Source organism: Desarmillaria tabescens (assembly GCF_030435595.1).
Source record: "Desarmillaria tabescens strain CCBAS 213 chromosome Unknown EV420scaffold_8, whole genome shotgun sequence".
Classification (NCBI taxonomy): Eukaryota; Fungi; Basidiomycota; class Agaricomycetes; order Agaricales; family Physalacriaceae; genus Desarmillaria; species Desarmillaria tabescens.
The window spans coordinates 648,065-664,074 of record NW_026848307.1 but is presented as its reverse complement, the minus strand read 5'-3'; the positions used below and the strand labels follow the sequence as shown (position 1 = coordinate 664,074).

Genomic DNA, 16,010 nt, shown 5'->3' with positions numbered 1-16,010 from the left:
GTCCCGGATGATCGGACCGGTCACCGGCCATCAAGCTAAGAATGTACTTTACTTCAAGATTGGTTTTTCTTACTTTTTTTTTCTCAGCATCAGCATTATTGGGTACGTGGAGCTCGTGGCCCGAATGCTAGTAATCCGATTCTCGCATGAAGCGGATCCGGGGACTAAGCGGCGGTGAACAGTTTTTGTGCATCTCAGATATTAAAAAATTCATGTAGCCTGCCTTGGATACGAGGGGGAAAACTAAGCGGCATCAGATTCACTACTGGGTCTTGTGCTGTAATTTCTGTAGGTTCCTCGATTTTTCTTTTACTAGTACAGGCAGACTATGCTTCAGTGAGGTTGTAATGTTTCATGGCACAGCGATGACGCACGGATCTCTCTGCCTGTTCTTGATTCTTCCAAAATTAACCGGTATTTGAAAATCATAGGGCAGCGCACTCTCGGTGCCTCCTTTAGTCTATGTTGGACCATATCTGGGGCTCTCTAAAGTCGTTAATCTCCGTCGTCGTGCATTTCTGACTTGAGTATCCGGGTATTCGGGCCGTCAACGATGTGGCCACACAAGCGCATACATGGCTGCACGTGCCAAGAATTTGTCCTCTTGCTTCCTACACCCAAGGCTAAATTGTATCACTACGTTCGTGACGGGCACCCGTCTGCAAACTTCTAAATACCTAGGACATGGCCACTGATACGGCAGACCAGGACATTTGATCAAGAACATATTTGACTTTTAGCGAGCCGGATGTAGTCAGGCGACCCAACTGGACGCGGTATTGCAGGCGTGTCTGGATACTATATCTCGTTGAGGTAAAGGCAAATCTCATTTAAAGTCTAACTCTTAATAAATTTTATACAGTATGAATCATATTAATCGATCGGAGAGGAGCAGAGAAGGAACTCTGTTGGACTCTGATCACCAAAGAAAACTCGTAAGTGCAGTACAGTTAAGTAGGAAAATTGACCGCTCTGTTTGTTTGTTTGTTTTTTCAATATTTTAGCCCGCAGTTATGTATACACTTACGCTGAGTAGCCCGGTGATAACGAATGTGATGCGCCGTATCGCTGCGTTCCGGTTTGTCTCATGCTAATGATACCCGACATCTTGTTCTTGTATCGCCCATGGATTGGTTAGCCTTTTTCGGTTTCTTTTTGTTGTCCTTGCCTGATGGAAGCACATTCATCAATGATCAGACGGACGATGCGTGCAATGCAAACGCCGCACTGTATGGGTTCAGGCACGCGGGCGCAATTGGTTTCTGACAGAAGCCTGACCTCAAACGCATTCCGCAGTGATGCCCTGTCTTCCTTCTAAGAAACAGAGGGCTTGAGCCCGTAGGTATAGTCCAAGTATCACCAGGGCAGGCCGCAGGCATGCCGTACTACCTCACATTCTTTCTGCTCATTGGTTTTACTTACTCGTGAACTATTAGCAAAACAAGTATGGGTTTGTGACAAATCTGTAATGTCCCTTCCAGTAGGTAAACTTCGCCTATCTCGGATCGCCAGGATCAGCACAATGTGCTTCGCTGATTCTCGGGTACGAGCCATTGGGTCTTGGATACAGTCGAGCCAGATCCGAAGATTTTTACTTGATGGAAACTCTATTGCTTTCGGGACCTTGAAATCTGGTTCAAAGCAGGGTGACTTGTCCTCCCGTCTTTCGTAGAAACCTACGAAAAAGGCTCAGGATGTTCTTTCTATGTGCTCATCTCCCTTGGCTTGCGGTCCGAATCGTTTTCGTTAATACCATTTCTGTGTTACTCCGATGCCTGCATTTTTTCTAGTCTCATCTAAACCTCCAGGTGGATCCCATCAACATCATGATGACCTATAAGCAATCTAAACGGTTTAGTGGTTCTCTTCTATCGCCTCTTTTCGTACCTTAACGGAAGACATGGCCTTGAAAGGCACAGAACTTTACTTGACTGCAGCCAACACTTCAAGATCAAGCCAAAATGTCAGTCCAACAGATGGTCGAAACACTAGATGTCGGCCTGTTGATGATACATCAACATGATGTAATAACGCATTCTTATACGGCGCGATTCAGGAATCACAACATTGCGAATATACTTCTAGGCCTTCCTGTCATCATGGATTCAACAGCCCTGCGCCTTTTCAGTGATGTACATCAGACTGACATTCAATAGTATCATGATACCCCCCGGGTACATATCATCTTCCTGCCCTCAGGGCCTGGAATAAACGCTCCTTCGATGTATAGTCCCTGGGCCCATCGCCTGGCTTCATGATCTAGCTTTTTTCAAGGGATTTATTTGATCTCACCCTCAAAGCGCAACCCACCAAATCGCTGCACCATGGCTCCACACACGATCGAATCTATTTACGATGTTATTTTCGCTGGAGGTGTGTCTTTATTCAACGTTCGTTCGCCTCAGCCTCTAACGATGTGTAGGGGGAACGACGGCCTGTATGGTTGCCGGACGTCTGACGAAAGCTGATCCCAACCTCAAGATCCTCATCCTCGAGGCGGGACCGACCACCAAGGACAAAATCGAACACATACAGCCCGGTCGCTACATAACTCACTTGGCTCCCGACAGCAAGACCATGCAATTCTATGAGTCCAAGGCCAGTGAACACATGGCTGGTCGGAGTTTGGTTGTTCCCTCTGCTCGATGTGTCGGCGGTGGTAAGCACAGCGTGTTTTACTCGAGGAACTGAAGCGGATTTCAGCTAGGTGCATCGGTCAACTTTGTACTGTATAACCGTCCCGCTGCTTCTGACTTCGACGCCTGGGAGACTGAATACAGCAACCCTGGCTGGGGTTCCAAGGATTTGATTCCGTTGTTGCAGAAAGTAAGGTGTCGACATTAGTTATCGTTTCATCCTTTCTTATTCATCGTAAAATAGGCCGAAACATATGAGGTTGATCCGACCAGGAAAACCCACGGCTCGTCGGGGCCGATCAAGGTGTCTTTCGGTGGAAATCCGTCCATGATGGAGATTTGCAAACAATTCCTTGAATTAGGCCCTCAGTACGAGAAGGACAGACCTCGATCTGAAGAGGGCAACAATCTCGACCCTGAATCTCTCAACTGCTTTTTTGTAAGGAGAACTTTCTCCATTGCTCGCACGACACGCTAATATTTCACAGAGAATGCCCAAGTATGAGTATACGAATTATGTCCGAGTTATTGGACTCTAAGACTTTTACTCGTTCAGGTTTGCCTCAAGTAAAGGTCGCCGGTCTGACACAGCGGTATGATATGCTTCTATCTTGATATTTCGAATCCTTCCTGATGTTGATATTGTCGAGACTCACTATCTCTACAATCAAGACAGCAAGAATGTTACGCTTTGTGATGGAACCAGGGTTAAGCGTATCCTGTTTGAGTAAGTGCTGACAAGCAAAACCAGCACGATGCTTAATTAACGGGATTTTCAGGGGCACAAAGGCCATCGGCGTCGAGTATATTTTTGACAAGCAGGTTTATCCTGATGCGGAACAGTCCGTGCACACAGTGCTCGCCAGTCGTTTGATAGTCCTTTCCGCGGGTGCTATGGGCTCTCCGTTAGTTCTTGAACGATCCGGCATTGGTGCCGCCTCCGTATTGGAAAAAGCTGGAGTCAAACAGCTTGTTGATCTTCCTGGTGTCGGGAAAGACTATGACGGTGAGAGTATTTCTTATCTCACTGATTTCTTTTCTTAAATCTGAAACAGATCACCCTTTCCTCGTCACTCCGTACCTTGTGGACCCCAATGCTGCAACTTATGACAGCCTTTTCCGAGGGGATACAGGGACCTGGGGCAGTAAATCTCGCTTTATCATCCATCCTTCCGGCAGTTCTCATTCCTTGTTAGAAAATATGGCCCAGTGGGATGGTGATGGTTCTGGTTTATTGGGAGCAAAGTATACTTCCCTTCTTGCATGCTTAAGCTTCCATGTTAATCATGTTTCTTAGTGGAGTGGACGCATCCATTAAGTTCCGCCCCCTTGAGCATGAAGTAGACGAGCTGGGACCAGATTTCGAAGAGGTCTGGAAGAAGGACTATGCAGACAAACCTGACAAGCCACTTTTCTGGATGAGTGCATTAGCTGGGTAGGTTCCTGTGTATCTTTTCTTCCATGGCTCTTTCACAAAAGTACTGTAGACTTCCCGCAGATCAGTCTGCGTTGCCGCCAATCAGCTACTTCTGCTCCGGGGTTTCTCTTGTATGTCGACAGTCATGCCATTCATACTCAAATATTAACTTAGTCTTGTAGGGGTATCCCGTTTCCCGTGGACATTTGCACATCGTTTCTGATGATATCTATGCTCCCCCCGACTTCGACTGCGGGTTCTTATCTCAGTGCGTTGTGTATGTTGCTATCTGGTTTTTTCCCCCTGAAAGCGCACTTCTGTAGCCCTGCTGATGTCGCTGTTCTTCGTTGGGGCTACAAGAGAGGCCGTGAAATCCTTCGCCGGATGCCTGTGTATCGTGGCGCCTTTGCACCTGCACATCCCCAGTTCGATGCAGGCAGTCCGGCAGGAGTCGCGCTTGCTGAAGACGGCCCAGTTCCGTTGGATGCACCAAAGATAGTCTATTCCAAGACAGACGACGATGCGATCGATGCTAACATCAGGAATTTTGGTCAGTTTGCTTCGTTTGAATTTTGTGTTCTCATATCTATGACGTTTATGTAGTTGGTACAACGTGGCACTCCGTAAGTTTAGCCTGCCGCCCCAGATATCCCCAGTCCTGATGCTTGATCTAACTAGTTGGGCACTTGTCCTATGAAACCGAGAGAAGGAGGCGGTGTTGTCGATGCAAATCTCAATGTCTATGGCGTCACGGGGCTGAAGCTTGCTGGTTCGTATATATACTTGCTCTTCGCTTGATCATCGCACTCATTTGTCATTTGTAGATCTTTCGATTGCGCCCTCAAACGTCAACTGCGTAGGTTTTGTCAGTATCACTAACCGTATGCAGCCTGATTAGATTCATCTCCCACAGAATACGTACTCGGCTACACTTGCGATTGGCGAGAAAGCCACCCTTATCATTGCGAAGGAACTCGGAATTGAAGGAGTCTAGCTTTCAGCTCAATGGTTGAACCTAAATCTAAGCATTTCTACTCTTGTGGATATGATAGTACTAAACGTAAGTTTATGAATCAACATACTTGAATTTCGATTTTACCATACGATCGCGATTACATATGTGACTAGTTCTGAGTAGGCAACAAATGAGTATTTTCACTGTGTTTCAGTGGCAGTTTCACAGTACTTGAAGGCGTGGATGTTAGTAGTTAATCAGTGATGATCAAATTGGCGATCATTGAAATTTGACGATCTACCATGGCCAGAAATCCGAATTCCCTACCAGGAAATCAAGTACTACAATTCCAGTTTTGAGAGGTCATTCTAAGCCTCAGATAGCTTCAGAATTCTCGGGAGGAATGGCATGCTTACGCATTCGCTCTGGTGTACAATCATCAACTGGATCCCGATACATATATAGCCGAGTCCGGAGCTGAGCTGGGCTCAAAAGTTGCCGAAGCATTTTGAAATTCGCCATGTGTTTCTTATCCATCAAAATGGACTTGAAAAATCAGGTCTGAAACTTCATTTTCGAGTGCTGGCAAATAACACGACTTCCAGGGGAACAGAGTTGGATTTCTCAGCGAAAAGAACGAGACCTTCTACTGGGGATGCTCCACTGGGATAGATTTCATGATACCAAAGCCCCAAGCCTTTCCCTGCCATGGGCGCCGAATATCTGCTCTGGACTCATACACTACCTTGCCCTGAGCATTTTCATTTGGGATCGCGGCATCAGCCCACATTCCGATACTATTCTAGAGCTTAGGCATCAGGCGGTGATGGTGTTCACCGCGATGACCCTTATGGCGATCAATGAAGTGCAAGGACTACACTTAGCTGCCCTTAGGCTTTTGACATACTTGCTGGATACGCCGCCCGACCCGATATCATTGTGAAGCAATTTGTTTGAAATCACTTCCAATGACTCATAGAACTTGCCTTTGTATTTCTGCGCGCTGCTTCATACTGGCCTTTGATGTCTGAGCTATGAAACCTCTCGACAAAATGATCGTGTCATCAACATCTGATGCGCTACCTCGTTATCAGTAGAACTGACCGAAGGACGCACAAGTGGGTGAGAAAGCTCACCACAAGGTCCGTTGCTTAAAAGTGCCAGATCGACACTAGGAAGGGACAGCGTACCCGTCCTCTTTTTCGCCCCTCACAAATCACCCCGCCTATATCCATGGCTCCTATATCCGTCCCTGGTGTTAACGTACCTCTCGTGTAAGTTTTGTCGAAGCTTCCTTGTACTACGCTGATGATCCTTCGCCGAACCAGCACTGGCCCATTGGTGTGCAACTCGTGCTGCCAACATGTCTCAGTCCGTTAACCGATTGTGCATATTGCCCAGATACTTGGTTACATGTGGGGATACGGCCTTTTTGGCATTCTCACCGTTCAGATGTGTGCGTGTACGCTTTTTTCATTGGGTTTTTTTCTCATTTCCGAACAGATATTTATCATATCCATTTTAACCACAAAGACACGTGGAGAATGAGATTATATGGTGAGCGCCAAATTTTGAACTTGTTTTTTGGAGTCCTCACTAGCCGCACATTACTAGTGTGGTTCATATACCTTCTCGAGGTCATTTTTACCATTTTTTCAACTATCGCGGCTTGGGATCAATATGCTGATGGATGGGGAGACGTGGATTCGCTCTCGTATATCGACTGGTCCTGGGAACCACTTCCTGCACTCAATGGCACTAGTATGCGGCTATTTATCGTGAAATCATGTCCTTCTAAACTTCGCAACAGTTTCTGCCATGGTTCAAACATTTTATGTTTGGAGAATTTTCAACCTTACGAAAAACGTATGGATCTGTATCTTGATCGAAATTGTTGCTGTTGCGCAATGCGTGCTTGCCTATTATTACGGAATAGCGGTAAGATTTCTTTCGTTTTTAGCCTCTCTGAGTCCGAATCCTTTCGACAGGTATCTGTACAAGGTCTGAGTGTCACCAAGCTCGTTGGGTTAACACCTGTGGTTAGCGTACGTCTCGCTCTGACCCATTGTTTTGTTCGACGCTCACTTTCAACGTAGACATGGCTAGCCGGGAGTGCAGTTTGTGATGTACTGATCACTTCTGTGATCGTCTATGTTGTACGTGTAAAATAATGCGTTCGCTGGATTACGTATCTGACATGGACTGTAATAGCTATGGCAAGCAAATAGCCAATCGACCTTTAGTCAGACGACAAATGCAGTCACGAAAATTATCCGTTTCACAGTTGAGACGGGATTACTGACTTCCATGGCTGCTGTAGTAGAGTTGGTCCTTTGGTTAGTCCAGCCCAGGTATTACGTCCATTTCATCGGGTACGTCAGAGATCATCAGCGTGTGCCGTGTCTGACCAACGAATTTTGCAGATTTCTCGTCCTAGGAAAGCTGTGTGTTTTTTTCCCTTGTTATTTATACCCCGATGAGTGTTTAACTTAACAGGTATTCTAATGCCCTCGTCGCAACTTTGAATTCAAGAGCGCTTGTTTTCGGTACCATTCAAAATGGCGCTCTCATCACCTCGTCAGGATCGATACCGCACCCTTCGAGTTCTTTCTGGGACGAGGCTGGACCGAAAATTACAGCACCACTTGGAGCATTACGGTCACAGACCGTACACGTAACACGAACCACAGAAGTCCACGAGGATGGCGACTCTCATGAGATGATCGTTGTATCGGTGAGATTTAGAGAGAATTCACATGCGATGGCGGGCTGACATCTGAAAAGGATTTCAAGAGAGGTGAAAATGCCATAAGTCTGGGCATTGACGGTAACGGCGGACCAAAGTATTATGAACATCACCTGTAACGAGCCATAACGCACCCCAGTTTTAAGTTATTTATTTTTTATGCCACAACTTGTGTAACACAAGGCGAATGAAGTTGAAATAGGTATCCGTTACTCGTTGTTACCAACTTGAGTCGAACTTGCCTCGGATTCAATAACTGTGACGAAGACAAGACGGACACATGTAATACAACGCGACAGCGAGGGAAAATCCTCATATTATGGTAAATTACACGCAATATGTGTTGGTGGAGATATGACTAAGGCCAAGCTTCTAGGGCGGGAGAACACGGCCCCTATCGTGTATGCACGTGAGCGCGATGTCAAGGTCACGCAGAGCACGCAGTCGCCTTTCCTGGTCTAACACACTTTTTCTATCCTAGTCGCCGGGCTTGCAAGACTCTTATCCGATCTCCTTATGGAATCTATAGACCTATACGACTTGACTTCTTGTTCTTACTAGTCTTGTTGAAACTACGGTAATGCCTTCCATCTTCCCAGGCATCCCTGATCCTGGCTAGTTCAAGTTACTTGGTTCTTTAATTGCATACGTGGATGGTCCGAGTACCAGTAAACTGTCGTAAGGTATCCACTTCAGTGGTATGACATATTTCTTGGCTTAGGTGAAATTTGACCGGTGTCTGCAGAAAGCAAGCTTGCCATATGCAATTATGCGTGTCAAATGTTCTCCCTGAACTCGTAGAGCTGTAAGGCTAAAGGTAGACTAATAAGCCCACTATAGGGAATGTATAATGGTACCAGGCATCACTCTGCGTCTTCACATTGGCCTAGTACAAGGGATTCCACGAGTAAATTTGTTGAATCTGTTCTAAAGCTCACTGTCATCTGGGCTCTAATGAATCGTACTTGTATCAAGTTTGACACGGTCTATTATTGTCCATTCCGGTCCCGGCAATTGAAAGCCATAGCTTCAAGGTCTGTTCGCTACGGCCTGAGCGATGACGGGGTGGAAATTAAGAACCACCCATGTTCATTGGGAACTGGGAAAACCCGAATTTGTAAGGGACGGAGCGAATAGTTCGCTTGCTTTCCTTTCTTTTTTTTATGGAAGCAAATTTCCGGGCACTGGCTGTACACGCTAACAACCAAACCTCAGACAGTCTTCGCAATGTTTTCGTCTCCTTACGTATCGTTATACCCCGGGTGGGCCGTGCGGTGATGATGATGGTGGTGATGAAGGGTTACTTCCATTCTTCTGTATAAAGATAGTCCCCTGACCGTACCTCTATGATTCAGGTCGAACACGGAAGATATCCGAACTCTTTTTGAAAAACTGTCCGCTTAGCGCTACTGTTCCTATCATAGGACACGCTGATTTCCGAGTTGACAGTCTTTTAGCAAGTCCGAGTCTCGCGAAGTACGTGTGATGACGGACTCAGTAACCAATAATCGCTCCTTACTTCATCAGTTCCAGCTCCACGGAACGTCGTAGCACAATGGTGCGTCGTGACTTCGGCTGCTTTCCGAGTGGTTTATTCGAATTGTCCACCAGACTTTATCACTTTCCAAGGGTCTTCACACTGACGAGTCGGACTCACCCGACAATCGATCGACGTCTTTATTCATATCCCACAGGGTAGACGATATTACTCCGGGGATACGTAGTATTGTCACCTATTGCAGTCCATAATCGATCGCCGATACTACAGAACCTCCTTATCAAGATCGTCTTGTGGAAGTAGAGCGTCTTCAGTCAATACCGGCATTTGTGTAAAGATGAAGATGGTCGCGGTGGTCGCGTTGTACTTACGGTTGAGTCTCGACAGGATCCGATGGATATATTCTTGCCTCCGTGAACGTCGTCAGAGCCTTGTACTTAATATATGATTTTTGAGTCCAATGTCAAAGCCACTTTAGTTCTGAGCGGCCGGTGACTGTTTAGTAAGGGTTTTTTGTCTCTTCGATATTTGTATTGGGAGGGGTAGCGTTACGCGACGCGGTCCGTCGGTAGTGACGCCTATACGGACAGATTGAATACAGTGCCGGGTATGGGCGGGTCAAAGTTTCTGCATTTTGAAACCATTGATTGTAGTAGCCTTGTTGGCCTCAGAGGTCTCTAGGAAACACGACGCCATCATCACCTTGGTCAAATTTGCGACGGGAACCAGGTCAACCACCGATCCATGGACGGACCTCATTTCCTATCAAGTCAAGCTCAGATGTGGGGCACGATATAGAGGCACACCTTCCATTCGTAGCGGTCAAACTCGATGAGGGTGAGATACCAAGGGTATGAACTTAACGCTGTGCAAGTACACACATTCCATCACCTTACTCTTGATAAAATAAGCAAAAGTATAAACGTCGTACGTCATTGCATTATGGATACAGTACATGTCCAGTTCTCTTAAATTTGCGGTAATACAAAATGGGTCGTTAACCCCAAAACTTGAACACCGTGACAAATAAATAGGGCGAGTTCATTCAGTGAAATGCTCCAGCACTTGTGCTTGCAGCACTTGGCTGCTCGGAGTGATCTGACAAATTCTGTACGAGGAGGCCAGCAGTCAGAATCTGTTACAATAGAAAAATTTATAACACGTACTGAAACGACAACCGGCTTGGCGTCAAGATTGTCTGCAGATCCTACGGGGCTGATCTTGAGATCTTGTAAAGGTTGCAATATTGAAGGGCCGGGTTGGTGTCGGTATACTGAACTCGAATCGGTTTCTGGAGGTTCCGACTCGTCCCAATAGGTCGTGATATTATGAGGGGTCGTGGCTATAAACGTGCTTTGATGCTCGTAGTCATGTTGACGTCCACTAAACATGAGGGCACGCGAATTGAGTGTTGCTAGAAGAGTGTTCGAATATCTTAGTATTTTGGTTAGCACGATGCTTTGTTGAGCAACGAAAAAGACCCTCACAGTTTGCCGAGAATAAGGAATCTAGAGTCATGATTACGTTGTCATTTATCGCTGATGGGTAGAGAACGTACCCGATGAAATGGAAGTTGTACTGTCGATTGGTTAACCACAGTATAAGCTCACACAAAGCTACCACAGAGGTTAACAGGCCGGTTTCGACTATGTAGCGTATGAGTCGAGTAACAGTGTTCGTTGTATGCGAAAATACTGCTTTTGGTCTTGATCTGTAAAGCTAAAATCAAGGAACATTAATCATATGGTGGGTTTCCTCTGAAATCGAACACACTATGGTGACAATAGAAGCTGTAATCAGAATGTCGCATGCAGCGCTGCCAGATAACCATGCCTGTAACGACGGGGGGATTAGAACTGCGGATAAGAAGGGTGACACAAATGTTGACGCGTACGCTGACACTAGGCGTCAACGCATACGATTCGCTAATCCTTCGCCCTCTTACAGACAGCTGCGTACACGTCGGTTAACCGTACCTATGGGTTGAGCACGTGGACTTACAGCTATCCCGTAATAAAAGGCCAATGTACATTGCATAAGAGCAACCTATCGGAAATCACTGTCCGGTACCTAAGTAGATGAAAATAGCCGAAGACCTACCGCTTCAATGGTGAGCGCAAGCCAAGCGCTTTTAGTTAACGTCCATATTCGATAGACATAGAAACTCTGGACCATTGCTCCGACTGTTAATCGCAAAGGTAAAAATCGGCTAGAAGGGCAGGCACGACCACTCACTGAAACCGTTCAGTGCAGGGAGGGGTGCCCATGAGACATCAATTGTCGTGAGAGTGTCGGGGTCTCCCCAACCAGTTCCAAATGTGTGCCAGGCGGCAATGGTTGTGCAGATGGTGAAGACTGTCTCGAGAAGGAACAGTGACCACACTTAAGTCCGTTTGAGAGGGCGTGAAGGAGTGACAAGAACAGGCGCACCGAAAATCTTGAAGCCGATCTTGTCCTTCCGGAAAGTAATATGGTAAATATCTGCGTGAAGGAACCTTCTCATCAGAACAGTTTTTTAGCGTAGCGAGTGTCCTTACACAGCTGAACGAGGAGGACTCCATAGAGGCCGTACTCCCACATGTATGCCAATGCCTGTAAAGAGATTTCGTCCGGGCACTACGCTTGTATAATTGAATCCGACGCACAAGGGGCCCAGTCCTTTTTCCACCCTTGAGTATGTCCGATCAACCGGAAGAAAATGAAGAGTCCAACTCACAGCAGAGGAACGTTGACTCCCGGAACCTCAACGGGAGCCATGACGGTCGTGAAAAAAGAAGGAGGGAATCCGAGATGGCGGTGGTCGAGTTCGAAGGAAGAAGGCTTTAATAAATCCCTGTATCAGAAATATATGATTGTCACCATGAGAAGGCGCCATCAAACTAGCGGTCATATCTCCGAGCGCACGTTTGGCACTCGTAGCCTTCGAAAACGGTAAACGCTGTATACGTCAATCGTATCTCATTCAGTTCAGAGGGTCGAGTGCTTACAGCTAGCGCTGCGAAAGAATCATGCCTTGAGAAAGCTGAAATGTCCTTATACTAGTTGGAAGGGTAAGCAAGGTTTGTCTGATCTGAAAGGACTTTCACGTCGCGAATATTGATGAACCTGTACCGAAGGTCGACGCCACTAGCGGAAGGTACTATGGAGTCTTTCATTAGCTGGCAGAATTGATGTCCCTGGTTGAATGGCGGCTCTTCAAACACGCTGGTTAGGGTGCCCCGGAAACAGTGTATGGTCCAAAAAGAGGCATACAGCACGCCAATGGACAAAAATCAGCGCTCATGTTGACAGATTTTGGCCTCACCGGCGCTGGGGATGAGTGAAGGCGCGTAGACCCCACGACCGAGTTCGTCCCTGAGCATGTCCGAGCCGGAGGACACTGATAGTTTCGCTTTCGAAACAAAAGACGACACAGGCCTGATGAAAGGTCATCGCAAATGACAAAATTCTGTTCGCGCAGCTTGCTCCAGAAATTGCAGCTCTTTTCCACGAGGAACGGATAAAAGGACGAATGAATATTGTTGATTTCGCGTGACCGACGGACATGTACTACCCTTCCTCTAACTCAGTTGCGATCCAGTCATTCCATCCGTACGACTGATGAATAGGTGGAAAATATCGCTTCAGTGTCATGAAAGAGAGTAGATAGCGAGGAAGGCCCTCAGTAGTTACTAACCGCTCGCCTTTCGCAGGTATCAGGGGTTGCAATACAGTAGACAGTTCGTTGCTATCAGTAGTACCACAAAGGCGGAATTGTTGCCAGTTCACTGTCGATTAGTCGTCGCAATGGTGGTGGTGGTGGTGGTTGGTGAAGTGATGATCGCGTGGCACGGCTGTGACATCGCCGTCTTCCTCCACCGACCACCACCAATATCTGATCTTCATGAGCTTCAGGGCTCCTCGGAAAGGCGAGAACTACGAGCTCAGCGTCGACCTCAACAGTGAATACAGGGAGAAACGCAAGGATGCCATCAAGAGAACAATAGCGTCCATGACGGTCGGCAAGGGTGCGTGCAATCTGCTACATAAATTTCATTGAGCTAAATGATTTCGTAGACGTCAGTGGCTTGTTCCCTGACGTCCTCAAGAACATGCAGACCGACGACCTTGAGCAGAAGAAGCTCGTCTATCTCTATCTCATGAACTACGCAAAAACGCAGCCAGAGCTCGTTATTCTCGCAGTGAACACCTTCGTCAAGGACACCGATGATCCAAATCCTCTGGTCCGTGCACTCGCCATCCGTACCATGGGTGTTCTACGGGCAGAGAAGATCATCGATTACCTCTGCGACCCTCTTCAGAAATGTTTACGCGATGAGAACCCATACGTACGCAAAACGGCTGCGCTGTGTGTTGCAAAGCTGTATGATCTGAAGCCGGAATTGGTGATTGAGAACGGGTTTTTGGAACAGCTGCATGAGATGATAGCTGACAGTAATCCAATGGTGCGTCTGCTTTGCTCTCTTCTCCTTCTCCTTGTATGCTTGTCCTGACTAACCTTATAGGTCGTAGCCAATACCGTTGCCGCATTGACAGACATCCATATAGCTGCTTCTGCGCAACCTTCAACTTCTTCGTCCGATCCAGGGATCTTCATAATATCTGCATCTATTCTCAGCAAACTCTTGATTGCCTTGAATGAATGTTCTGAATGGGGTCGGGTGGCAATTTTGAACGCATTGGCTCGATATGAGGCTCAGGACGAGAAAGAAAGCGAGCATATATGTGAACGTGTCGTTCCGCAGTTTCAACACGTCAACGGGGCTGTCGTACTGGCTGCCGTGAAGGTAGATGCCTCTGTTGCTAGCCTATTATACGTTTTCTCATATAACTATAGGTGATCATGATTCATATGCGTGGCGTCCGACGAGAGGACCTCATCAAACAGCTGGTCCGCAAAATGGCACCTCCGCTAGTGACACTTCTCTCCTCTCCACCAGAGGTGCAGTGGGTTGCACTTCGAAACATTAATCTCCTTCTTCAAAAGCGGCCGGATATTCTACAAAATGAAATGCGGGTGTTTTTCTGCAAATATAATGATCCCTTGTATGTCAAGGTTGAGAAATTGGAGATCATGGTACGGTTAGCAGGCGAGAATAATGTCGATGCGCTTTTAAGCGAACTGAAAGAGTATGTCGACATCTTCATCTATCGCATTTAACTGAACCTTCATTTCGCATAGGTATTCATCTGAGGTTGACGTAGACTTTGTTCGCAAGAGCATAAAAGCAATCGGACAGACGGCCGTCAAGATAGATGCTGCAGCAGAACGGTGTGTGAATGTGCTACTCGAACTGATTGGAACACGCGTCAGTTATGTGGTGCAAGAGGCTGTTGTGGTCATGAAGGTATTGAGGCCACTTCATATTGGTGCTAAACTTGGATCATCTGATTACGTTTTTCCACAGGACATCTTCCGGAAATATCCATCGACGTATGAAGGCATTATCCCGACACTCTGCGCGAATCTCGATGAGTTAGATGAGCCAGAAGCCAAGGCGTCTTTGATTTGGATCATAGGGGAATATGCTAACAAGATCGACAATGCAGACGAACTGCTAGGCATATTTGTGGACACGTTTACTGAGGAATCTTACCCTGTGGGTTTTCGCTTTCCCAAGCGGTGTCTTTATAGCTTCTCTGACACCCTGCTAGGTCCAATTACAAACTCTGACCGCAGTCGTGAAGCTCTTCCTGAAGAAACCAGACTCGTCACAAGGAATCGTACAGCGTGTATTGAATACGGCAACCAAAGACTGTGATTCTCCGGATGTGCGAGATCGCGCGTATATCTATTGGAGGTTACTATCGACTGATCCAGGCGCTGCCAAGGTAAGCAAAGATTTCACGCGATGATGTTGTACCGGAATTGCGATTTCTCCATGTCTCAAGAGCGACCCCTGCTCCTCCTCTTTTCGCTCCTCATGCTAGCAATGAGGCGCTAATCAACTGATCGCAGGCCGTTGTTTTGACCCCACGACCTCCTATTTCAATACCGAGGACTACGGTTGCACCAGCACTTTTGGAAGAGCTGCTGGGAGAGGTGTCAAGCCTCGCCAGTGTGTACCATAAACCTGAAGAGACGTTTGTTGGTAGGGGTAGAGTCGGAGCCGACTCGGTCCAGAGGAAAGGTGTCGAGTGAGTGATATAGGCCTATGAGTTATTTCCATCCAACGACTGACTGCGTTTCTGTCCATTGCAGCGTGTCCGACGATCGGTTCTCTACACAGAAAGCTCTGCAGACTGTGGCAGCTGGACAACAAGCCGAGAACTTGCTGTAAGTAGTCGACTTAGCTGTCTTTCAGGGGGGGCGGGCTTAAGCATTTTAACAGCGATTTCGACGATGTGCCCGCGACGGATGGTCAGCCGTCTGGCTTGGCTGCAACGCAGGTGCTCTCACAGACGCCGGCAGCGGCGAGTCTTTTGGCAGGCACATCAAGCAACCCATTAGATGACCTTGTGTCTATTTTCGGAAGCGGATCCAATGCCCCGCTAGCATCTGCTGGAACGCCTCAAAATGCGTTTGGATTGGGAGGTCTCTCGCTTGGAGGTGGAGATGGCCTGGGAGCCTTCGGATCATCACCACCGATGATGGCACCATCTGCCCCGTCACCGTCTCAGCAACCGCAGCAGCAGCAGAGTCAACCACAGGACGATCTGCTCGGGCTGTTCTAATGCGGCATGGTCGCTATTTAGATTTGCTTTCGACGTGTTTTTGTGTGGTTCAGTGAATATTGGACGGGGCTTTTTTCTCAGCT

The 16,010-nt window shown here is 47.2% G+C and overlaps 4 protein-coding genes across 4 annotated transcripts; 3 read left to right on the top strand and 1 right to left on the bottom strand.

Moving 5' to 3' along the window:
- The first annotated feature begins 2,240 nt into the window (after positions 1-2,240).
- EV420DRAFT_1152216 (GMC oxidoreductase-domain-containing protein) lies at positions 2,241-5,431 on the top strand. Its single transcript, XM_060466103.1, has 18 exons — positions 2,241-2,373; positions 2,423-2,659; positions 2,708-2,826; positions 2,881-3,075; positions 3,125-3,135; positions 3,193-3,229; positions 3,287-3,363; positions 3,416-3,642; positions 3,692-3,778; positions 3,833-3,881; positions 3,934-4,071; positions 4,124-4,184; positions 4,236-4,321; positions 4,377-4,603; positions 4,657-4,676; positions 4,732-4,822; positions 4,878-4,909; positions 4,967-5,431. The coding sequence occupies exons 1-18, from the start codon at positions 2,325-2,327 to the stop codon at positions 5,045-5,047; spliced, it is 1,824 nt and encodes a 607-aa protein (XP_060334516.1). The 5' UTR covers positions 2,241-2,324; the 3' UTR covers positions 5,048-5,431.
- A 741-nt stretch (positions 5,432-6,172) lies between these two features.
- On the top strand, positions 6,173-7,967 carry EV420DRAFT_1522484 (uncharacterized protein). Its single transcript, XM_060472257.1, has 10 exons — positions 6,173-6,282; positions 6,337-6,464; positions 6,512-6,565; positions 6,623-6,769; positions 6,819-6,946; positions 6,997-7,053; positions 7,105-7,164; positions 7,220-7,380; positions 7,432-7,452; positions 7,505-7,967. The coding sequence occupies exons 2-10, from the start codon at positions 6,422-6,424 to the stop codon at positions 7,779-7,781; spliced, it is 948 nt and encodes a 315-aa protein (XP_060334515.1). The 5' UTR covers positions 6,173-6,282; positions 6,337-6,421; the 3' UTR covers positions 7,782-7,967.
- A 2,197-nt stretch (positions 7,968-10,164) lies between these two features.
- Positions 10,165-12,009, bottom strand: EV420DRAFT_1732172 (uncharacterized protein; the record flags this gene model as incomplete). The annotated part of the gene is made up of 14 exons (XM_060479935.1): positions 10,165-10,360; positions 10,419-10,686; positions 10,740-10,760; positions 10,811-10,898; positions 10,948-10,963; positions 11,026-11,085; positions 11,147-11,203; positions 11,254-11,298; positions 11,353-11,435; positions 11,488-11,634; positions 11,683-11,733; positions 11,790-11,844; positions 11,898-11,910; positions 11,969-12,009. 14 exons carry the CDS (start codon positions 12,007-12,009, stop codon positions 10,298-10,300), a joined length of 1,008 nt encoding a protein of 335 aa, XP_060334514.1. The 3' UTR covers positions 10,165-10,297.
- Positions 12,010-13,092: 1,083 nt separating this feature from the next.
- EV420DRAFT_1745584 (adaptin N terminal region-domain-containing protein) lies at positions 13,093-16,003 on the top strand. Its single transcript, XM_060480140.1, has 10 exons — positions 13,093-13,259; positions 13,309-13,697; positions 13,758-14,039; positions 14,090-14,382; positions 14,435-14,600; positions 14,661-14,852; positions 14,908-15,084; positions 15,212-15,390; positions 15,455-15,529; positions 15,558-16,003. The coding sequence occupies exons 1-10, from the start codon at positions 13,136-13,138 to the stop codon at positions 15,925-15,927; spliced, it is 2,247 nt and encodes a 748-aa protein (XP_060334513.1). The 5' UTR covers positions 13,093-13,135; the 3' UTR covers positions 15,928-16,003.
- Positions 16,004-16,010: the final 7 nt, after the last annotated feature.